At 30.6% G+C, this 23,629-nt stretch overlaps 2 protein-coding genes across 10 annotated transcripts; both read left to right on the forward strand.

Annotated features, from left to right (window-relative positions):
• The first annotated feature begins 3,654 nt into the window (after nucleotides 1-3,654).
• Nucleotides 3,655-10,634, forward strand: LOC102628763 (histone deacetylase 14, chloroplastic). Of its 7 annotated transcripts, XM_015529163.3 has the most exons (10): nucleotides 3,720-3,819; nucleotides 4,525-4,715; nucleotides 4,974-5,215; nucleotides 6,448-6,522; nucleotides 7,138-7,239; nucleotides 7,523-7,594; nucleotides 8,606-8,662; nucleotides 8,886-9,137; nucleotides 9,471-9,652; nucleotides 10,088-10,634. In XM_015529163.3, exons 3-10 carry the CDS (start codon nucleotides 4,991-4,993, stop codon nucleotides 10,386-10,388), a joined length of 1,266 nt encoding a protein of 421 aa, XP_015384649.1. In that variant the 5' UTR covers nucleotides 3,720-3,819; nucleotides 4,525-4,715; nucleotides 4,974-4,990; the 3' UTR covers nucleotides 10,389-10,634. The 7 variants fall into 7 exon arrangements, with proteins under 7 accessions (XP_006465059.1, XP_015384649.1, XP_015384644.1 ...); XM_006464996.4 differs by lacking the exon at nucleotides 4,525-4,715 and having other exon boundaries at nucleotides 3,655-3,819; XM_015529158.3 differs by lacking the exon at nucleotides 4,525-4,715 and having other exon boundaries at nucleotides 3,738-3,819; nucleotides 4,950-5,215; nucleotides 8,606-8,659.
• Nucleotides 10,635-19,610: 8,976 nt separating this feature from the next.
• LOC102628071 (NAC domain-containing protein 104-like) lies at nucleotides 19,611-23,315 on the forward strand. 3 transcript variants are annotated; one of them, XM_006464994.4, is made up of 4 exons: nucleotides 19,615-20,011; nucleotides 20,125-20,405; nucleotides 20,569-20,718; nucleotides 21,585-23,315. In XM_006464994.4, the coding sequence occupies exons 1-4, from the start codon at nucleotides 19,849-19,851 to the stop codon at nucleotides 21,597-21,599; spliced, it is 609 nt and encodes a 202-aa protein (XP_006465057.1). In that variant the 5' UTR covers nucleotides 19,615-19,848; the 3' UTR covers nucleotides 21,600-23,315. The 3 variants fall into 3 exon arrangements, with proteins under 3 accessions (XP_006465058.1, XP_006465057.1, XP_006465056.1); XM_006464995.4 differs by lacking the exon at nucleotides 21,585-23,315 and having other exon boundaries at nucleotides 19,611-20,011; nucleotides 20,125-20,396; nucleotides 20,569-20,838; XM_006464993.4 differs by lacking the exon at nucleotides 21,585-23,315 and having other exon boundaries at nucleotides 19,618-20,011; nucleotides 20,569-20,838.
• The last annotated feature ends 314 nt before the right edge of the window (nucleotides 23,316-23,629 follow it).

The following is a 23,629-nucleotide window of genomic DNA, read 5'->3' on the forward strand; positions in this document are numbered from 1 at the left end:
TCTAAGAAAGGTTTAGTTGTGTCTCAATGTAAGTTTGTTTAGTTGTGTCCCAACGTAAGTTTGTCTTGGATCTTCTAAAAGAAACAGGGATGAGTGGATGCTGACCTGCAAATACTCCTATGGAACCAAATCACAAGCTAGAAGAAATTAAATATGGAACTCCAGTTGATACTGTTAGATATTAGAAGTTAGTGGGCAAGCTTATTTACTTGACTCATACTCGTCCTGATATAGCTTTCTTAATGAGGGTTGTAAGCCAATTTATGCACTCTCCGTATGAAGGGCACCTTGAGGCAGTATATAGAATTTTGAGGTACTTAAAGGATACTCCAGGAAAGGGATTGTATTTTAAAAAAAGAGTTCAGAGGACCATTGAAGCCTACACAGATGCTGACTGGGCAGGATCAGTTATTGATAGAAAATCAACTTCAGGTTATTGTACCTTTGTATGGGGTAGCTTAATTACTTGGAGAAGCAAGAAACAAAGTGTTGTAGCCCGTAGCAGTGCAGAGGCTGAGCACCGAACTATGGCACATGGTGTGTGTGAAATGTTATGGCTAAAGCGAGTCTTAGATGAACTAAAGAGACCAATTGAAGTTCTTATGAGGCTTTATTGTGATAACAATGCGGCGATTAGTATAGCTCGCAATCCAGTGTAGCATGACATAACTAAACATATTGAAATCGACCACCACTTTATTAAAGAGAAACTTGAAGGAGGCATTATCTGCATGCCATTTGTTCCATCAACCCAACAAATAGCTGACATTCTCACCAAGGGACTCTTCAGACAGAATTTTGAACTTCTCACAAGCAAGTTGGGCATGATGAATATAATTGAGGAAGATCTTTTGCATTTAATTTAAATAGAATAAGTTGAATTAGGAAGTCGAATATTTAGATGATATGTTATTATTTTGTTTCCTAAAACTGTAGTAGGGTTATGTGTTTTAGAATCACTATAAATATCTTCCCTGTAAACAGTATTTGAAGGACAACAAAATAATAAGAAAAGTTCAGTGTTATACCATGAAAGTGAATATGAAGTATTATTATTATATATTTGATTTCATATTTACAAAGAGAATGAGCCTATATATAGGCTTTACATGAAGCTCAAATAAGAAACTAAATAAATATAAATATAGCATGTATAAATTATGGGTATACAGAATTGTAATATACAAAATCATAATCTTGAGATTTAGTGGAGAGTGATCAGAATCATAATATTGGGAATTAATAGAGAGTGGTTTTTTCTTAACGAATATTTTAATTCTTTCTACACTAATTTATAAGTAATTTATTTGTTCTCTTTATAAATAAAGTATTAGAATTGCAAAGATAAACAACAACAGCCGAATTCACTGGATATATTAATACCAACCAAATTGTTGAACATGTGTGGCCCTCGTCAAGAAAGTTAACTTTTATACGTGCTTTCATAAGATTTGATGCCAAAAATTCTCAATCAATTTTCTTTTGAATTAGCTTTCAGATCATTTGTTGGAGTGGGGGAGAGTGGAATAGATATAGTATCAATGACACTAGAGGTGGCAATTTGTGGGCTTGGGCCAGTCTTTTCGAAGCCGAAACCCACATTATTCAAATAAAGTCCAGACCCTTCAAAAGCTCATCTAAATTGGTTCAGGTCGGACTCAGGATGGGCTTGGGCTCTTTTTATTAATTATAACATATTTTTTTAATTAAGAAAAATATTTAAATTAAAGATAATTATCTAATACATAATAGAATAATAGTCCAATGCATAAAATATTAGTAATATAACCTAATAAATAATAAATACTAATATAAAAAAGTAAACTAATTTAGTATTTTGAGTTTTTTTAATTAAATTTATTTTTTTTATAAATTAAAAAAGCCCGAGCTAAGTCCGGATTTTTTTGTTAAGCCCTTGTCTAGGCCCAACCTATGCGGATTTTATATTTTTGGGCCATCTAAGTTCCCGGGCCTAGACTGGGTCGGGATTGGATCGGCCCGAACTTTTTTGCCATCCCTATTTGATAGTACTAGTGGAAGATCCACAGTACAAAAAATTAACCTCATTAAAAAGAGTTTTATTTATTTATTTTTTTCCCCGAAGAAGGTTAAATAAAATACTGAAGAATTTCCTCTAATGTTGATTTAAAAAATATATATATATATCATTTTGTTGAAGGACAGACACCATCATCGTTCAATAGTCAATCTTAGGGTCTCAGCAATCACGAAAATTACAATTATGCAATTATCATGATTTGTACTAATTTTACGCATACATTTAGTTTTCAAGCTTTTTTTAAATCATAATTTTCAATTTTATTTCATTGTAATGTCCGTATAAGGCTTAATTAATCTGCGCAATTATTATTAATCAAAGTGAATTATGAAACTATTTTCTTGGTCTAACAGAATTTGCTAAAACATCTTAAACAAGTAGAATCTGTGATAAAAATATCAATCGAGTTCCATATTTTGGTACAACCAAATTATAGAGAAGGAAATTAGGTGGCTAATTACTTCGCAAATGTTGGTTTTGCCTTGTGGCATTTACCCTTGGTGAGATAGTATGCCCTCTAATATTCTTAAAATTTTACATGAGAGTTTTTGGGATTGCCAAAGTATCGATTTTCTTAGTTGATACGGAGACTCTCAAAATGCCTTGTTGTTTTGATTAACCAATTATCAATTACTAGACAATGAATTTCTGATTTTTTTTATTAATCTGCTTAATTGATTGAGAACAGTTGTTCTCCGATAGTCTCTATCGATACATTTGAAATTATAAAAAAAGTAAACAATCATTCAATTTATTTTTTCTGAATTAAAAAAATCATAATATATATATTTATATCGTGCAAATATCACCCAAATCCTTTATATACAAATATAATTTTGTTCTATTTATTTTATTCTATTTCACCCTTTATGTGAAAATTCTCAACAAATTTTCTCTATTTTTATGCTTTTAGCAGGTCTAATATTTCCGGCAATGGCAATGACTCCGTTATTTCTCTATATTGAAAAACATAAAATAATTTTTTTGATTTTTTTACCAAACTAATCAAAGCAGTGAAGATAGAGAGAGAATTCGAATTCAATTTCTAAAGCAAAATTTCGGCCCACTTCCTGCGGCCCAGATCCGTTGATATCACTCCCTAGAGTTTACCGAATCACAATAAAATCATATGAAAAAATAATTGTCGGGTTTAAATTTTTTAGGTAGGGTCGCTAATTGGTCACACATAAAAATTTATTTGATAATCAGTTTGATTTATCTTTAATATTTGAAAACTGCTTCATCCACATAATCCATTAACGTTGAAATATTTATAATAATTTAATTTTTTTGAGAAAAGATGATAAACAATATTAAGTTGGTTGTCCACGGATATTCATATTAAATATCAAAGACTTATTTTATTTAAAGTTCTTTTCTTTGTTTTGTTTTATATCTTTAAAATTTTTGCTTTTTTAAATTGTTGCTTCTGCTTTATATTTGAAAATTTATAGCTGCATTATTTTTTAAATTTTTTTTTGTGGACAATAATTGGTATTTTTTATTTTTCCTTTCCAAGAAATTGTGAGTTATATCTATATCTATATATATATAATTCATAAATAGACTCCTACAATTATCACGCAGTTTATGAAAAATAACAAAACTAAAAACAACAATACCCAAAAAAACTAAAAGAAAATATATAAACAAAATAAAATAAAATAAAAATGGAAAAGATATATAACGGTTGGCACCTGGTAGCTGCCTGCTCAGTCGCTAAATGGAGCTCCAAATGTTAAAACCTCCGACTTTTCCTGGTAATTTTCTCCCCCTCTTTCATAATATTGCAAATTAATTATTTAGAGGACTATGTTTTAATATTTTGTGTGTTTTTACACTAAGACCGATAAAAATTTGGCGGGTGTCTATATCGTTAGATTATATACAAACCAGTACAAATTCTATCTGTTCTTTGTTGGTGATGTTGGATATATCATTTAGCTATGCATTGTTTTGGGAAGATGAATTTTACGTCACTTTTTTTTTTTTTTTTCGGTTGTTCAAACAAACTGTTTCTGTCTTTTCAGTTGAGGTTTCTGGAAAAGAGATTGTGGATTCATATGCTTATTTAGTTATTTTTATTGAGTGCAACATGATACTCTTTTGGGTTCACTGTTGGTGATATGACCAGTCAACTCCATATGAGCACAGCACAAAGTTGATATCATGTCGTCACCTTGTTGCCTGGTTAATGATCGTATCCAGTTTGGGTTCATAATTCTCAATACGTGAAAATGTGTGTGACATGAGTATCAAATATTTGAGTAACCATGTTGTGTTTGACTTGTATATGACTTAAGAGAATAACAACGTTATACTTACTATATCTTTAGAAATTATTTCAGATACAAATTAAGAATATGGCAAACAAGCGACATGATTACAACATGCTTAACTTTTCTAATAATGTGTCGGGGCTAGTATTTGCATTCTTGCCATGCTTATCTGAATTGCCTCCTCAGTTCTGTGGGTAAGATGAAAGCTTGTCAGGAATGCTTTTGTGGAAATCAATTCCGAAGAAGTACTCATGATGTACTTCTTACCCAAACGCACTTGCTTGAAAACCACTTACTAAGGACACCTCTACAAAACAGTTGAAGTAAGTTTTTGATTGCAGAAAGCACTTTACCAAACACCTTAAAATAACACAAAGGTAACTTTAACCATTTTAAGGTACTGCTAGTGATGCAAAAAGTTCTCTCAAATGCTTGGTTATAATTAAAAATTATAGTATTGCAGAAATGTGTGGTCATTCTTGAGCTTTTGTTTTGTTCATATCTGGGTTTAAGGCAATAAGGGCCTGGATATCAGCATAGCTGCATATATTCCTTGCAAAAGGTCTTTTGGCATTTAGCATTACTGAGGAAGTTCATATTCTTTCTAACAGATAAATCAATTGTGCTTTTCTTAGGGAATCTGTTTTCTTTGATGAGCCATCATGTGCGCCAGTGGAAAAGTCACAATCAGTTTAATTTCGATACTAAATTGTTGGGGCATAGACATATCTGGAAGTATTCAAGTTTGCAGAGAAAAAACTTAATAAAAAACAAAAGAGGTTTCATTTGTTCATATACTGCAGAAAAGGATCTAAATTTACAGCTAAGTGATGCGCGAGTGATTTATGGTGTAGCTCCTGCTCTGGGCCACAACCAGGTATATTCTATTTTCTGTTCGTTTTCATAAAGATGGATGACTTGATTGCATATAGAATATTTTGGTTTAGAGAATTTTGATATTTTATTTGTCTAAAGATCTTATGTTTGGGGATTAATACCTAATTGATTTCATCTCAATGTTAAAGTGAAATACTAAAATTCTAGCCTTTCTGCGTCTTGATGAGGGCTTGACGGTGTGTCCTCTTGATGCCCAAATCTGGCTCTGTCGCATGTTCTGATTGTCTGGTGCTCTGCATTGTTTTTTCAAAACTCCAATACATATCTCCAACTTATGCCATCTTAGGTTCTTCTTTCCTTTTTCTTTTGTACTTTTTTCTTTGCATTTTATGTTAGATCTTTAGAACGTAATCTTTTGCTAAACGAATCCATGATCTCAAACTCGTACTTTACTATTCCTATCACTATGAGCTGTCTTTTTGATTTGAAATTTTTTCTCTTCTGCCTATTGTTTCTTGTTGGTAGTTCCAATGAACAAGCTTTTACTAATCTTCTGATTTTCCATGCATTGAATTCTATTTTTATGCAGAAGTTGCTATGATGCTGAATGGATAATATGTAATAATGTTTAACATTGTTGGGAGACTGTATCGTCTACAGCATGTTCTAAATATAGAGTTTGCATGCTGAATAAAATTTCAGTCACACGTGCTAAATGAAGAGACTTGTTTCACTTTTATTATGTGCCAGCTGATGTGTGTGACTAGATTGTCCAATGATTAAATTTAGTAAGTTTCAGTGTGAGGTACATTTTGTTTTGATTTCGTTTCCCCCAATTAATTACTTTTGACATCCATTTTATTCTTGTATAAGTCTCATTCATCATAATAGTCTTTTAACATTTTGAGCTGTTCACATCAGTAGTTCTATAGCCTCGTTTGATAACCTTCTGCGATTCTAGGGAACAGTTTGTCCTTGTTTTTTGACAGCTGGCTCACTCCTTTTGTATTTATCCTTAATCTCAATACAAGTTCTCTTTGTTCCTTGTGAAACATGAAAAATAATTGACGGTTTTGCTTTTAATTAGAGACAAAAGTATGTAATTCATGATTATGCTTGTTAAATGGAAAGAAAGCAACAATTACATCTCCCCCTCTCCGTTTCTCCCTACTTTTTAGCTTTTACATTTCCTGAAAAAATAAACTTGCTTTGTCTTCTTGAGTTTGATGATTTGCATATTCCTCTGACAGTTTGGCTTCTTACTGCTAACAGGAGTTGCATCCAGAATCCCATCTTAGAGTTCCTGCAATTGTGAGTGCTCTTGAAAAGATGGAGCTTACGTCGGAGGTATTCAATGGTGTTCATGTTATGTCATTATTCAATTTTATGACTTCCAATTTCCATGCTTTGTCATCTTGCCATATTGTATGCAATTGTAGACTTCCATCTTTTGTCAATTATTTTCATCTCAGTCAATTGAAGTTGAAAACTACTAGATTAAACTGTGATTATGATGAATAACATCGCCTCAGTTGTCAATGACAAATTACTAGAATATTTATTACTTTCTTCACCAAATAAAACTACTTCAATGAGCATATAATATTTTTAAAATTTGTGAATGCTTAACTAAAATTTGAAGAGAGACTTTGCTGGAAAAATTGTATTCTATTCTGTAAGATAGAGCAATTTAAGTGAAAAGTAACATCACTTCTTGTCTCACATGAGGCTTGAGTTGAATCCTGTGAGTCTGTGACCAGGCTAAAAAGGGTTTCTGAAGTAGAGAAGCTCACCTCCAGTTTTTGCAGTGCATAGGTACAATGGCCTCCTGTGGACCAAGATAGTATTGAACTAATTGATCATAAAAGCTAACAGTTCTAGAGAGCAATTATACGATGGTATTTTTTGGAGCACCAGTTTATTTGTTACTGCTTGTTTATTATCTTTTCCTACATGTCTCAGTTCCGTGGCTCAGAGATCATTGAACTTAAAAATTTTAGCCCCGCTTCAGTTGACGACATTGCAAGTGTTCATGCAAGAGCTTACGTATCAGGACTTGAAAAGGTAGATGGCTATTTTCCACTCTCTTTTCCTTTTTCAGTTATGCCATTCCATGTTTTGATCATATGTGAGAGGAGAAATACTTGAGAGTGGAATTGGCCTATAGGTGTAGCTAATGTATTTTTATTTTGGTCATTGCCATTTTATTTTTCTCACCAGCAAATCATTTTGTACACTCATCTATGCATGTGTACAAACATTGACTTACCAAAATAATTATTCATTTAATCTTCTTGTCAGTATTTAACATCTGGAGTGCTAATTGATTATATGTATTGGTTTATAGGCCATGGATCGGGCTTCACAACAGGGCATTATTTTAATTGAAGGTTCTGGACCAACATATGCTACTGCAACTGTAAGTGAATTTCATTAAGTAGCTGAATTTTGATTTTGGATTTTGTGGATGCGTTGACTCGCCTCTAGATACTATACATTGGACTATTAAATATATGCCACAGTTTCCACAGTGTAAGACAATTATGTTATTTATCAGCCGATGAGTGCCAGAATAAACCAACATGACTCCTTATGATTGTTAGGAGAATTTGGATTAGAGCACAGTAAATTTTAATTGTCCTAGAGGCACATTGCAAACTTTATTGCTTCTTTAGTCTCTGTCTTCTGCCTATAATAGGAAGAAGTCTCTCTCTGTAATTTCTTAAATAATAATGAAGTTACTAGTAGATCAATTCTGCTGATTATTATCAATTGAAAGAACTTTGAGATCGCATTCTCCAGTTATTGGGTATTCATTAGACTTTAGAGCAGTAGCATAATAAGTGTTAAGTTGTCATCAGTTTGACGGAAACAACTGCCTTTTCACTTCTAAATTATTCATATGGCTATTGGTGGATGATTGCCGTTACCAACTAGTTGTTTCTGCTCTATAATTCATTGCAATGACATATTCTTTATATTTTTGTTGAGGCATCATTTGATGTCTCATTCTGTAATGATTTCTATATCTTCTTATTCACGGATATGAATTTTCTTTTTGGTAATGGGCTCAAATTGATAAGTTTAGGAGTAAAGATTAGGAATATTGTTGTACTAGATTATTTTTTATCAGAAAATTTGTGTAGACTCATAATTTTGATTGTGAATACAATGTTATGGGTTTCAGCTGCAGTTTGTAAATAAATGTATGGATAAAAATAAAAGAAAAAATATCTGCTCAGTTTAGACATAAAATGAGAAATAACACTTAACAGTGCATTCAAGGATGGAATTTGGAACTTTAGCATTCCTAATCTTCCCGTCCACCTTTTCTTGGTAGTATATTGATATAGTTCTGATACTTGTACTTCAATATGCAACCAGTTCGTCAATTTTCCCCTTCTTTCTGATGATGATTTTGTTCTTGCAGACATTCCAGGAGTCACTTGCTGCAGCTGGAGCTGGAATTGCCTTAGTTGATTCAGTGGTGATGTCTTGACCTAGAATGTTAGTCTTTGTAAAAATATTTTAGTTGAAAATGCTGAAATTGTTTCAATTTCACAGCATGCAATACCTGTGTCTACATTGTGATTTAACAGATATCTTGTTATCAGAACCAGATGGTATCTGTAAACACTAGATGATTGTAAGCTAAAAAAACAGTTATTTTGAATTTATATCAGCTAAAACTTTGTTTAGATAAACATCAGGTTGCAGCGTCTAAGAACCGCCCGGATCCACCTTTGGGTTTTGCTTTGATAAGACCTCCTGGACATCATGCTATTCCAAAGGGGCCAATGGGGTTTTGTGTTTTTGGGAATGTGGCTATCGCAGCTCGTTATGCTCAACGTGCTCATGGATTGAAGCGAGTATTTATCATTGATTTTGATGTTCACCATGGAAATGGTACAAATGATGCTTTCTATGATGATCCAGATATATTCTTCCTTTCAACACACCAGGTGAGTATAGATTTGGTCCACAAAATATATAAGAATGTCCTGTTTCTCATGTTTGATTATTCAGTTGTACATTTCATGTTCTGTTCAATTATCTACTTCCCTTATCCCTTTCTTATTTATGATGGCACATGGGAAAGGGCAACACAGGTCATAATACTATTTCTACTTATATCATGCTCAAAAGCACATTTTTAAGCACTAATGGATTATGAGAACATTGACATCAAACGCACGGCTTGGTACTATGCAGACATTGGACATATGCTGATTTCAAAAGTTTGATGCTGAACAAGCTTATTAACTGATCAAACCCTAATGTACTCACTAATACAGGATGGAAGTTATCCCGGTACTGGTAAAATTGATGAGGTAGGTCGTGGAGATGGTGAAGGATCAACACTCAATTTGCCTTTACCTGGAGGCTCTGGTGACACTGCAATGAGAACTGTGTTTCATGAAGTTATTGTTCCATGTGCTCAACGGTTCAAGCCGGATTTGATTCTCGTCTCTGCTGGGTGAGTTGCCCTTTCCCACGTCTAAATGTAACTTGACGGATTACGGCAATTTTTATTTTTATTTCTTTTGAAAACTCTCTCTGACGATGATGAGGATGAGTTTTATAATGATCAGGCCAAAAAAGAAAATAATAATATGGTAATATGTGAAGTCAGTGACCTTGTGGTGATCTTGCAAATATTGAAATGAAATGACTTTCAACATTTCAAATATATTGCATACATGTGCTAGGGTGTGCATCCAACCACTCACGCTTGCATTTTTCCAATTTGGATCTTTAATAACAAGCCAATCCCACTATAACGGATGGATAAACTATTCTTCAAAATTCTAAATGAGAGTTTGAAAATGTTGTCACTTGGTACTTAGATTGAATTATCATCCTCATTCCGGCCATTCACCTACTCGCGTGTCTCATATTGAACTTTATCCAGATACGACGCTCATGTACTGGATCCACTGGCCAGTCTACAGTTTACAACAGGGACATACTACATGCTTGCAGCTAACATTAAACAGCTTGCCAAAGATCTATGTGGAAGCCGCTGTGTATTTTTTTTGGAAGGAGGCTACAACCTGAATTCTCTTTCGTACTCAGTGGCGGATTCTTTCCGGGCTTTTCTTGGGGAGCCTAGCAAGGCATCTGAGTTCGACAACCCTGCCATCTTGTATGAAGAACCCTCTGCTAAGGTGAAGCAGGCAATTGAAAGAGTAAAGCACATACACTCCCTGTGAGAATGTCTAAACCTTCATAATTTAACTTTCGTATAGCTGCTCGAGGTCTCTCCATATTTGAAGTTGTTGCATGTGGATACACTACTCAATGACATAATGTAGTAAATGTTAGTGATGTTTAGCATATTTGATTTAGCATGTATGTGATCTGTTTAATGAATGCTTGCACTAGATGCCCACCCAAGTAGATTATTTATGTGATGATGACAACAAGCTTCTTATGGATTTGATAAAGCTACTTCATGACTGTTGGCATGGTTGCATTTCTACAAATGTCGGCAGTAGCTGCATCAATGGCTGCATTTCAATGCTGCTAGCCGTCTTCATGAACTGCAAAATGCGCCAGAACATGAATCAACATGATTAATGTTACCATAAACATGGGCTAAGGCTATTCATTTCATGCTTAGTTATTTACCGAGAGAGAATGCAACTTGGCGTGCTATTGTGGTTACGTAGAAGTAAGAGGGTATTTATTTGTGGACTAAGGTGTGCTTGTCAACTCGCATAACCCGAGACTGCTTGCAGTGCAGTCTCATGTTGGGCTGTACAGCTGCTGCGACAGTTTGTTTCTTTAGCTTTCTTTAAAAAAAAAAATAAATGAATAAAAGTAAATTTGTATTTCCATATTAGATTATCTAATCATATTATACAAAATTAATTTTTATTTTCTTTCATTTTTTACATAATAATAATTAATATAAATTTATAATTTTTTATTCAAATATTACATTACATTTTTATTTTATATTAACTATATTAAAAATATAATCAAATATTACGTTAGTTGATTATATTACAATAACTAATATATAAAAATTAATTTTTTTAAATAATACAGTATAAGGAATTATAAATACTTAAATATTAATAAATTTAAATAATATTCATTTAAAATTAATAGTAATAAGAAATATGATATAAAATATTAGCATATGTAATACAATATATATTGCACTAACATGATTTTGCATTATACCTTAATTCACCTTAATGCAATATAATATGCGCAGCGCGTCTTAAAGGAGTATCTGTAGTATGCATTGTCGTTCACACTACAAAGTATTTAAACTTTGAAGTTTGAAGTTCATTTATTTTGAATACTTATCTATTTTTGTGGCAACATTTATAAATTAGGTTACTTTGAAATTGCAATCACCAATAGTCACATCTTAGATATATGCTTGCAAAGTCAAAAACACAAAATTGTATCCTAAATAATGTGACACATGACATGCCATTAATTTATTAGTGCTGTGAAATCATGTAAAAAAGTTAATTATTACCAAATATTTGGCAATCATTAATTGATGACATCATCATTTGAAATATAAACTTTACGTATCAACTCTTATACGTATTTTTACTTTGTTATATTTTCAGACCATTAATTTTTATTTGAAATGAATTGAGAAGTCTCTTATTCAAGACTTGTTGAGATGATAAATAATTATATTATTCATAAAAATATGTGTATATTTTTTATATTTTTAGTATAAGAAATGTCCTTCTAATTTGAACACTTGGACAATATGGCTAGAGATATTTCCACCCACTTTAGAAAATAATTATAAGAAGTACACATTATTTTTTAAAAAATACAAATCAACAAAGAGTTTGGATCATTAATCAATTAAATCCTTCCTATAATTTTTTTCACTTAGGTTTCTTTGATCTTTTGTTACCGTTAAGGTCGCTTTAACATAAATTTTATTTGAATATTTTACTCTTATGCCATGAAATAACTAAATTGCTCCACATGTGCTTTTTTGTCTAATAGTTTAGGTATTTAGTTTTATGACGTATAATCCAGTACTTTTAAATAAAATCAAATAATTAATAATCATACTAATAAAATATTATTTATACATCATTTAAAAACAACAAATTTTATATAAAATTGTAGAAATATTGATGTTAAACAAAATTTTTGGGTGTTTTGATTCTTAACTTATAAGGGTAAAATAATCAATTTAAAATTATACTAAAGGAATCGTAGTAGTCAAATATAATAAACAATCTAAGTCACGAAAAAAGTAAATTAAGAGTCAATTGATTCTCCAAACTGCTTCTTCATTTAAATTTTCTTTTAAGTGTGAACTTATCGTAATTATTTTCTGATAGTAAGGGTGGGTTTATAAAAATTGTAGGGTAAAAATATCACCATCTCAACAATTATATCAGCTATTATGACAAAATATAGGAAAAATAGAGCTTGGATCCTTAAAATTTTTTTACTTTACCACTTAGTAGGAATATAATTTTTACTTTCATTTTAGTTATCGACTAACTTGCGACTGCAATGATAATCTGAATGAGGCGTCGGAGGATAAGAAACAACCTATAACTATGGGTAAATTTCTCCCAAATTTTAATATTTAAAATTGGGCATTGGTCTATATTGAACCCAAATATATGAATTACGCTATACATTTGATCTGATTCAAGCAGATATTGTATTAGATCCATGACTCTGCAAAGAAGTAGGAAGTTCCTACGGCCTGGGGCGGCAATGACTCGTTTTGTGGGGTATTTAGTGAAGTGCCTTTACAGGGATGCTTTTATAGTTTTTATGTGGTTTTGTCTCTTATATTTTTAGGATTTGTTTGTTTCAATAAAGTCACCAAATATTGGATTTAGTCTCTCTATTTAGAGTTTGCGACAATGTTGTGCTGTTTTAGCGAGCACTACTGTGTGTGTGTGTATATATATATTTGTGGTTTTCATCTACAATAAGTAGGGGGAGAGGGTAGACTAAGGGGTGTTTATTTTTTTGACTTAATTGACTTAATCAGTTAAATCAGTAAGTTTGTTTGTTTTTTCAACTCAATTAAAATTTTCAATTATTAAGTCATTAAGTTACTTTTTTATTTTTTTTACTTAATCTAAAAAGTCTGATTGATATCATTAAATGATATTCTCCAAAAGATCCTTATCTAATTAATTAATTTTCATCTTTACCTAAATAAAATTTAATAATAATTAGCATTATTACCCATCTCTATATAACTTGTGATAATATATTGTGGTATACTATTATTATTTTTATCTTTTTATTTTCTTCAAATTAGCATTATTATCTTCATAATTTTCTATGAATAATTTTCATATAAAAACATCATAAACTATAATAAAATTGATTAACATATATAATATAGAATATTAAAGAGTTGTATCAATTGAATATGATTTATGTTATGATAATATATTATCTTATTTATATTCTTTGAGATGTTTATTATTTGTTTAACATTTACAATTTGTAAGGGTATAAATGTAAAAATATTATTTTTAGATATTTTTAAGTTAAAAAAACAAACAACTTAATTTTTATTTTTAGTGATTTAGACAAAAAAAAAATTCATTCAGATTTAAACATTTAGCTCTATTTAAAATTCAGATTAATTCAGATCTATTTAGATTTCAGATAAAAAAAAAAATGCCACCTAAACTAGAGACAAAAATTAATTTCTCTAGCACCTTACTAGAGCCTTGCTTGTGGAAACATTTCGAGATAGATTAATGAAATAAAATGTTGAGATTGAAAAGATAGAGAAACAAAAGTTTGAAAAAAGACTAAATTTATTAATAAAAGCTTGAATAACAAAACTAAGATTTTGTGGGTCTTTTATACTAACCCTAAATAATGTAAATTTACCAAAGTTGGCAAACTTGAATTATTATTACATAATAAAACTTTATCAATTAAAACAAGAAAAACAAAATAAATGGTACTTAAATTTATTGTACAAAAAAAAAAAAATCTAAACAATAGTAGAAAAGATTAAAAAAATGACTTAAACTTGTAAAATGGATAATCTCATTGCGAAAATCAACATTTTTTTTAAGCAGACCTATTATGTAACTAAAAAATGGGGCCTAAATAATTTAATAGTATTGAATTAGATTCATCTAATCGCATACTTTAAAACGATATATTTTTTAAACCAAAATAAATGCCTTTAATTCAATTTATGTTATGGAAAATTACCCTATTCATCCTCCGCACCTATTATACATCAGATATTTTCTGCCAACTTGTGATTGTTTTATCTGTAGAATTGTTTTAATTTAATGAAAGTTTTTTTGGAGTTGGGTAGGACTGAATTTCCCTAAACAGATCTAATTGTTCATAGTCCTTGCCTACAATATATAACATGTTTTAAAGGCCAACAGAAATAAAATAGTGGTCAAAATTTTAATGATTTGCAATTTGGAAGTGGATTTCCTCTAATTTCTTAACCGCACACTTGCGGCAGGAGTTTTGTTCCCAAAAACATGAAACTGATTTAAAAACACAACTAATTAAGTTATGCTCGCCACTTGTGACTAAATCAACATTCTAACATTGACCATAAGTTAGTTCAAATCAACTTTTGAAAGAGAGCTTTATAAAGGTGGTCGTGTTTGTAAAAAATTAAATCGTTTTTAATTATTGTTATACCAAAGTTAAAAAAAGGGCAGAGAATATCATCATAACGATTCATTCAAAAGCAATAAGGAAAAAGAAAAAAAAAATGAAATGCGTTGCTTTTGACAAGGTGAAGTGACTGGTGAGTCCCACCGTAAGATGCTGTGGTACCAGATAGTGATCCTTGACTGCAAACAGTGAAACAATTTATGCCACCTCTAAAGTGTCAAATTTATTTTTTTATTTTTTTACCATTGACGATATACCACTGAAAAATAATTTGGTTGCCGAGAAAATAAAATGGAGAGTGCATGATTAGGTCATACAAGTGAGTGTTTCATCATATATTTTCGAAATGAAATTAAAGTAAAAAGGAATAGAGCGAGGGTTCTGAGTAGTACTGAAGTATTTGGATCGCAAGTGATGTGGAACAGTGGCCAACTGGCCACTAGTTTTTTATCTTCTACTTCAATTACTTCATTAATAAAAAATAATTAGGACTTAATTAGGGATGTGAATGTTACAAATCAACAATTAAGACTTAATTAAAGGGTCTATATGATCATTTAAACAAACGTTATGGGTGTAAACGGCTTTACCCTATTTTTAAACAAGTAAAATAATATGAAAAACTAAATCAATATTTATGAATATTATTTGGGGGTAATTAGAGAAAGCATGGTGGCCTATATTTCTTCTCAACCCTTTGTGGTTTATGAAATTGATTGCAAAGTCACGAACTCTCCATTATTGTGTCAATTGAGACAAAATATACGAATCAGGAAGACCGAAAATTAAATTGATTTTAAAATAACCAATCTTATAAAGATATACTGTTGAATTACCCAATCGAAAATAAGAAAATCAATAGAAAATGGCATCAGTGCTATTAAGAATTGCTTTGATCTTGATCACTTTTAGACTCACGTGCATTCACGATTCATGGCTGTGAAAACCAAAAATAATACTAAAATTGAAGTCACACAAAGATAAATTAAACGAGAAAAATAAAGGAAACCTTGTTAATGGAAAAATGAAAAAAGACAGTATATTATGAGAGAGATCAGTATTTTAGTTCAATGGAGCTATATATTTTGACATTTAGAAGAGAGTTCAAGGTAAATATTAATTTTTAAAATTTTATAAATTAGTGTGCAAAAATATAAAGGTGTTCAAAGTATCTTTCAAAGTGTAAATAGTTATTCCCTTCAAAATAATACTAAACATATTCTTGTACGTAAATTTCAGTTTTTTTAGACACTATAATTTATACATATGTTTCAATACAAGCTAGAGAGAGTTTTTTCGATGTGGAAAATATGTTTTTGAAATATAATTTACAGAATATCGTTTTTAATTTTTAGAAACAATTTTTGAAGCACTAATTTATAAACATTCCAATTATTTTCATTAAAAGACATTTTGATTATTTTTCTCATCAATCCCGTAATTTAATATTTTAGTTTAACTAATTGCCGAATACCTAGATATTCGTGGGTTATGAAAATTGATCCTTTTTCAATGCCAAACTCAAATTTCTTTCTAACGGCTTTGTTGCTGAAAAGAAAAATAATATTAAAGTCATTGTTATACGTGGTGGGCAAAGACACAGTTGAACACAAATAAATAAATATTCTTCATGTCACATTTAGAATGACACAAGTCTAGTCCCAACTGATTAGTCTACTCTAGCATTCATGATTTTGAGTAAATTCAAACAACATGCCTGCTAGGTGTCCATTGAATATTAGATCTTCATTTCTTTGGCCGTTTAATTTTCTCGAGAAATTTTTCTTACGATCGCAGCTAAGCTTGAAGAAAAGACAACTCAACGGTTTTTTAAAAACAAGTTTCCGTTTTGGTTGGTGAAATGAAAACGAAATAAAGCACTTCCATCCAAAAATCATTCTTCTGGAGAAAGGGGTGACAGATTAAAGAAAAGGGGTGTTCTGAAAGGAGAAAACAGGTTCTTGCATGAGAGCTGGACACGTTAAAAGAAGTTGAACAAATGTCTCAAAAAGAAGCTATTTCGCTTTCATACCAAAGCCTATTTGTAATAGCATCAGCAATGCTCCACTATCCACATTCTTGTGTGGATATCATTGAAATCTACTAATGGTACATAAACATGCATGTTGTCCCATGATGATTAAGTTCACACACACTTGGAGGTACTTAAATTATGCCATAAAGAGATATAGTTATTACGCATACAAATGTTATTCAATGGTTAAAATGTATGATAAAGAAATGGCTTGAATTTTTTATTTGCCGTTACGTAATTTTTTAATTAGTCATCCGAGTTTGAATCTTGAAAGAGATAAAGGGTTAGAAAATTAATTTAAACTTTGTTCACTCTTTAATTTAATGAGTATAAAAACAGGAAATGCAGATGATTTAATTTTGACATCTAACATCTAAGAGATAGAGCTTGAAAGAGTCCAATGTTAAATTATAAAATAATTCAAATAAAGTTTGCCCATAAGAAAAATTGAACAAAAAGTCTTAAGTCTGATATGATGCTAGAGAAATTATTTATCTCAAAACTTTTATTAGGTAATTAAGTCCTAAGAATATGTAATTACACATGTAACAAAAATTTAGTTATTGAAAGGGAAAATTGTTAATTGTTTTGAACATATATAAGACTCTAATTTCATAGAGACTAAATGAACAGTTAACTCAAAATATAAGAACTAAAAGAACATTTATCCTTATATAATATATAATTAATTCAACTGATCAATCATATACGTTTTAGATTGTATTCAAATATCAAATATGTGCTCTGTTAGAAGTGACATACCACCTACATGGAAATGAGATAATTATGATCATTATTATTATTCTTCCAACCTTATATAGGAAATTAAACTACTTAATCATGCTTTGTGATAAAGATGTAAAAACTTAAAACTCTTTTCAGTAATATTCCATCTCTATTATTGATTGCATACGTAATAGGATGGGATTTGAATGCACTAGATATATTTGTCTCTTTTTGTACGTTTTCTTATAGATAATGACTAAAGGAGAGCATATTTTTTCCACGCTTCGATTTCCAATACAAGCCATTTTGCATATTCGAAATCCAAGACATTAATTGTCTCCCAAAAAAGGAGAAAAGAACATAAGCAGAAACAAAATAACGGAAAATGCAAGGCATCGATTCACATTTGGTGGCAAAGGAGTTTGATGACGCCAAGCAATAAAGTTGATTGGATGATGCATAAGTGCATGCTGAATTATTGATAAAAAACTAACCATGCATGTGCCTTCTGATGCTTGCTTTTATATCCAAGTTCTTTAAGTTTATTTAAGCTATTTCTAAAGAAGTTCACTGAAAAATTTTAGATTTAACTTAGCTAATCAATTTATTTATCCCCTAGGTAAAATGTGAGTATATGGTGATTATCAAAAAGGGTGAACAGAATTTTCACATTAGTAACGTTGCACGTTAGATCAGAACCTTCTACTAAAATAAATCATGTTGCACGATAGATAAAAATATTTTAGTAGAATAAATCTGTTATCATATAACTAATTATAGCATATTAAATGCCATTAGTATAACTCATACTCAGAAGTTAACACGAGTCAAGAATTAATTCAAGTTTAATTTATTAGCTCAGAAATTATTCTCAGTTGACGTGGGATATTTTTCTTATCACCCTCATTATTTGCCGACTAATATTTTTTATTTGTTTCTTGTCATTTGATAAATTAGTGTGAACCCGCTTGTACATGAGTTTAGCTCCAGTATCGAAGTCCATGAATTTAACTCATATATACTCAAGAGTTAACTCAATAGTTGAAAGTTACCTCAAGCTTATATTATTAGTCCAATGTTATTCTCAACTGATGAGAGATCTATATTTTCCAATATCATAGCTGAATTTTATTTTTGCTTGATGTTATTTAGATACATAGCTTTAAGTTGGAAAATGCTGACTCGCCCAGTAATTTGCACTGAATGAACATAGAAGGTGCTATGCATCCTAGCCATAGATGGCATGCTGATGATGTTATAAGAGAATTAGTACAATATGTTTATTAATTTATATGCTCCATCTCATTCCTAAGATAAGATCAAACCCCCTATCCTTCGCTCTGTTATAATCATTACAATTATTAAATTAAATCGCTTATAATCATTACAATCTACTGCTTTCTTCTACCATCGTCCAATATTTTTCACTTATTGACATTCTAATTAATTGCTTATGGTCGGAGATAACTACGAACATAAAACATTTTATGTGAATAAAGATGCTTTAACGTGCTAGTGGAGAGAGTAAGTTTGACATTGTTCTATCTTAAATATCAAATTAATAATTATATATCAACATGTATTCTCCAAAAATTATTTTCAAATATAAATATTCTTAATTTTTCTATTACATACGGATTTATTTTTTAAACCCAATTAAAATAATTTGATATTCAGTTATCATAGTTATATATAAGTTATATTTGGCAGGGGAGAATACACTGAAGTTTTTAATGTTTACTATTTTTACCATTTAGTCCCTAATCTATTTTAATTATCCATTTCAACCCTAATTTACTAACTTTTTTATTGTTGCCAATCTAATGTAATCTAATGTGATGTATTAATCAAAAGGTATGATAATTTTCAACAGTACACTCTGAACAATAAAATTAAAACATCAAGAAATAAAACATCAAGGAAGTAATGGATAACTCAAATTTGTCGATGATGTAAGTGATAAAAGCGAAAAACAGTAGGGCCCAAAGGTCATTTTGTTTCATAAAATATTTTCTTATTAATTTCAGCGCTAATCATGCTGTGGGCTTCCACCATGTCCGCCGCCTTCTATCTATATATAGCTCAATTAATTTCTTGAATCATAATCAATAATCTTCTTTCTCCCCAACACTATATATCAAGTTGAAGAGTTTCAATATTTTAAAAAGAGCAAACCAATAACAAAAGCTTCAACATTCCATAGAGTGCCGGTAAAGTATATTAATTCTCCATCTTTGTCTCATATTCGCAGTAGAAAAAAAATATATTTAATAATAAATATGTGTGATAGAACTATCAATCTTCCTCCTGGTTTCAAATTCTTGCCTACTGATGAAGAGCTTGTGCTTCACTTCCTCTACCCCAAAGCTTCTCTCTTACCTTGTCATCCTAACATCATTCCTGAACTCAATCCTCAGTTGCATGATCCTTGGCAACTCAACGGTTTGTTTTTCAGTCCTTTATTTATTTTGATTTGGTTGAATTCATGCACTGTCAATCTTTAACTTTTAACATTGCTAATGGTTTCAAGTTTTATATTACTATGGAGAGAACAGGCAGAGCTTTGTGTAGTGGAAACAGATGGTATTTTTTCAGCCAAATTGAAGACAAAAGAGTAACAGGAAATGGGTATTGGAAGCAATTGGATTTTGAAGAGCCTGTTATTAATAGTGCTGGAAAGAAGATTGGAATGAAGAAATATTTTGTTTTCTGTGTTGGTGAAGCTCCACTTGGTGTAGAAACCAATTGGATTATGCAGGAGTATCATCTTTGCAGCTGTGGCGCTAGTGCTAACAAATCTTACAAAAGAAGAGGAAATCGTATACTAGTAAGTGAGGTACATGTTAGCCTGTAATTTTTCTCATCTTTTTCTGGTTTTTAGATATTACGAAAACTGTATGGAGTAAATGGTATATGTTGATTTATTAATATAAAATTTTAATAAATCTAAATTGAACTAAATACATGTATAGTGATATTAATTTTTGTTGTGAATGTAGGGTTGCTGCAAATGGGTCTTATGTCGAGTTTATGAGGAAGACGGAAATTCAAAAGGTTTCTGCCATGGAGATGATGATGATGATGACAATGGAACTGAGCTTTCTTGTTTAGATGAAATGTTTTTGTCATTAGATGATGATCTAACTGATGTAAGTTTTCCAAATTAATTAAATAGGTCGATATGTTTTACAGTTTACTTAAGCTGCTACTAGCTATGTTTTTTCCCTACCTATGTAAATAAGTGAAATAAACTATGATACTTTCCGATAGCCTGTTGTTTGTGTCGTTCTTGCTAACTATAACTACTTTTATCCGTTATCAATTTAGCTAGAGGATATTTATTCATATAAATTAATTTAACATGTTATCAGTCTTGAACTTGCTTCACACAATTAGAAGGTTTCCAATTAAAATTGTACACTATTAATTACTGGCACGCCTCTCCACTACAGCCATAGCATCGGTTTCAGATTAGCATATGGCCTTAATTAATTGGTAAGGATAGTCCTCGTCCATTGTCCTGTGGTGTAATAGTTAGAGATTTTGATGTCATTTTTAAAGGATGCTTTTGTTGGTTTTAGCAAAATTCCCAATTATGCTTATTTTCAATAAGCTTTTTATCTAGAAATTTGATTTGCCTTTCATAAGGGATATATAGCTTTTATCTGGCTTGAGAAGAGTTCAACAATTGCTATTACATGCCTTGCAAACTCTTAATCCGACTCTCATACATAGTGTACGTCTTTAATATTTAATTAAGTGGTTGAATTCTTAATGAATGATGTATACATAAGAGTGTAATTTACATAAGATCCATGGACCTGAATAATTTCTTTTTCTAATTTTATTATGATGGCAACACAATTCCTTGTTTATTAAAAAAATACTCAATCTGCATCTACGATTTTTTTTTTTTGTCTCTTAAAATTTTATTATTTAAAACAAATAAAGAGAAAATTTTGGCCCTAGCTTTTATCCCATGTAATCTAACATATAACATGTTCACAAATATCAGGTGATTCAAGATTAGCATATTAACAAGGGAAGCTGACACTGACGCTCACAAGGTTTGTATGGTCATATAGACCTCTTTGTTATAATTACATTGCATATTATAAAGCACATCTGCCTTTCGCAATGCTGCAGAGCTTTGTCCATACCCTTTACAACACTGTATAACCCCTTTATATAGAGTAAGGACATCCAATCCTGAGTAGTACTCTATATAGATATAATTTGAAAACAATGCTATTCTTAAAATACCATATTATAAATATTTGGGATCGAAAAGACAATTTTATCCTCCAAATTTTATGATATACGACAAATTTAGATAAGTTTGTATATAATTTCAATTTTGTCCCTTGAACATTGGAGTAACAATGGTAACGAAAATATTGTAAAATTGTAAGATTTTGTAAAGATATAATAATAAAGTATTACCCCATATTTTTTGCACTCATTTGTTTTTTTGTATTTCCTAAAATAGAGAAGCAACAATAGTTCTTTATATTGTTAATTAATTGAGTGATGATAAACTCTTGTACAAGCTAATGTGGCATAAATTTATTGGATCCATGAAAATACAATATAATATATAGAAACAAATTAGCTAAGTGTTTAATCTAACTAATTAAATCATGTCACACCAGTTTGTATAAAATAAGTTTAGTTAAGAGTTTGTAACTCGATCATTACTCTAATTAATATGTAGGAGCAAATATTAGTTAAATATACAATTAGTTATGGAACACATATAAAAGTGTTGGTTTAAGTCTCATTAAAAATGCACAAAAAAATGATAAAATTAGAGAGACTTTATTACATTAGAATTTTTTTTTATATGAGACAACTTCTTTGAAAACTAATTTTCATTAATAATTTAGAAAAAGAAACATGTTATATATTCTGGCTGAATCAATTAAAGTCACATTCAAACTCCGTATTTTGCACTAAAAAAAAAAATAGGGAAAAATTCGCATTTTGTGAATTTACAAAAGAAAAGCATGTGGCAGAAGTGGAGCCCAATTACCACTAATTTAGGTGATGCTGTGAATTTTCAAAACTTTTAAACAGAAACCTCTGCATGTGCATGGTTTCCTTTTAGAATGTGTTTAGGTTGGCCATCCTTTTTCATATTATATATTTTTCTTTTGAAGTTATGTTCTGTAATGGCTGGCTGCTTGCCTTCTGGCAGATTGGCACAAACCTGAGAGCACTTTTCAAATTTTATCAAGCATATATGATCGCTTTGCCTAGCATATTGTCATCTCTGTTGTAAGCTTGTATAATTTATATTTCTCATTCCACTAAATTTGGGAAAACTTTGAAGACTCTGGATGTCAATTAATTAATTGAATGATATGTGTACAATTCTGCTTATTTTATTTTTATGGTGAATGATATTGTCATGTGATTTTTTTTATTATTTTATCATTTTAATATTATTCATAAAAAATCATAAAATTATGTGATCGCGTGTTTAAGTGCTCATTATTGGATACTCGTACTCAGAAGATCAGTTCAAAAGTTCCAGAGGTAACCAGAATCATCTATGAGATCGTGCGATCGAAACGTCACTTTCTCCATAGACTATAGCTTTCTCTTCCTTGCTATAATTTCAGCATTTTTGTTGCTTGGTTATGGCGTGGCAGCTGCTGCCTTGTGCCACAAAATAAAGATGTACATGATAATTAAAGTAAACTTTCAAAAAGTTCGATCGGTGCTTGCTTAGCTTAGCATTTTGTCACACAAGCTGTAAGCTTTCAAACATTATATACGTATAATCAATAAGTTGCTTCTAAATTTAGTCGTTTACTTATCAATAAAAGTATTATTGCCGTATCATTATATTTCTTCGGACGATTAGAACTTAAAATGGAAAGACTTACGATTAATCATGTCTCAAGAGAGAGCACGTTAATTTCTGTATTAACTCTTTTAAAAGATTTTAGTTATCTTACATAACTCAATAATTTATGAGTTATTTTATGAAACAATAATTATTAAGAATGTTATCAGTTATTATTTTTTTAAAAAATCAATAGCAATCTACATATA

This window comes from Citrus sinensis, chromosome 7 (assembly GCF_022201045.2).
Source record: "Citrus sinensis cultivar Valencia sweet orange chromosome 7, DVS_A1.0, whole genome shotgun sequence".
Lineage (NCBI taxonomy): Eukaryota > Viridiplantae > Streptophyta > Magnoliopsida > Sapindales > Rutaceae > Citrus > Citrus sinensis.

Excerpts from the sequence above, each read along its gene's own strand:
- LOC102628071 (XM_006464993.4), top strand. The coding sequence starts at position 19,849 with ATGTGTGATAGAACTATCAATCTTCCTCCTGGTTTCAAATTCTTGCCT. Across the intron at positions 20,012-20,124 it reads TGATCCTTGGCAACTCAACG|GCAGAGCTTTGTGTAGTGGA; the intron begins GTTTGTTTTTCA and ends TGGAGAGAACAG. Across the intron at positions 20,406-20,568 it reads ATCGTATACTAGTAAGTGAG|GGTTGCTGCAAATGGGTCTT; the intron begins GTACATGTTAGC and ends TTGTGAATGTAG.
- LOC102628763 (XM_015529156.3), top strand. The coding sequence starts at position 3,783 with ATGGAGCTCCAAATGTTAAAACCTCCGACTTTTCCTG. Across the intron at positions 3,820-4,949 it reads AAAACCTCCGACTTTTCCTG|ATAAATCAATTGTGCTTTTC; the intron begins GTAATTTTCTCC and ends TCTTTCTAACAG. Across the intron at positions 9,653-10,087 it reads TTGATTCTCGTCTCTGCTGG|ATACGACGCTCATGTACTGG; the intron begins GTGAGTTGCCCT and ends AACTTTATCCAG.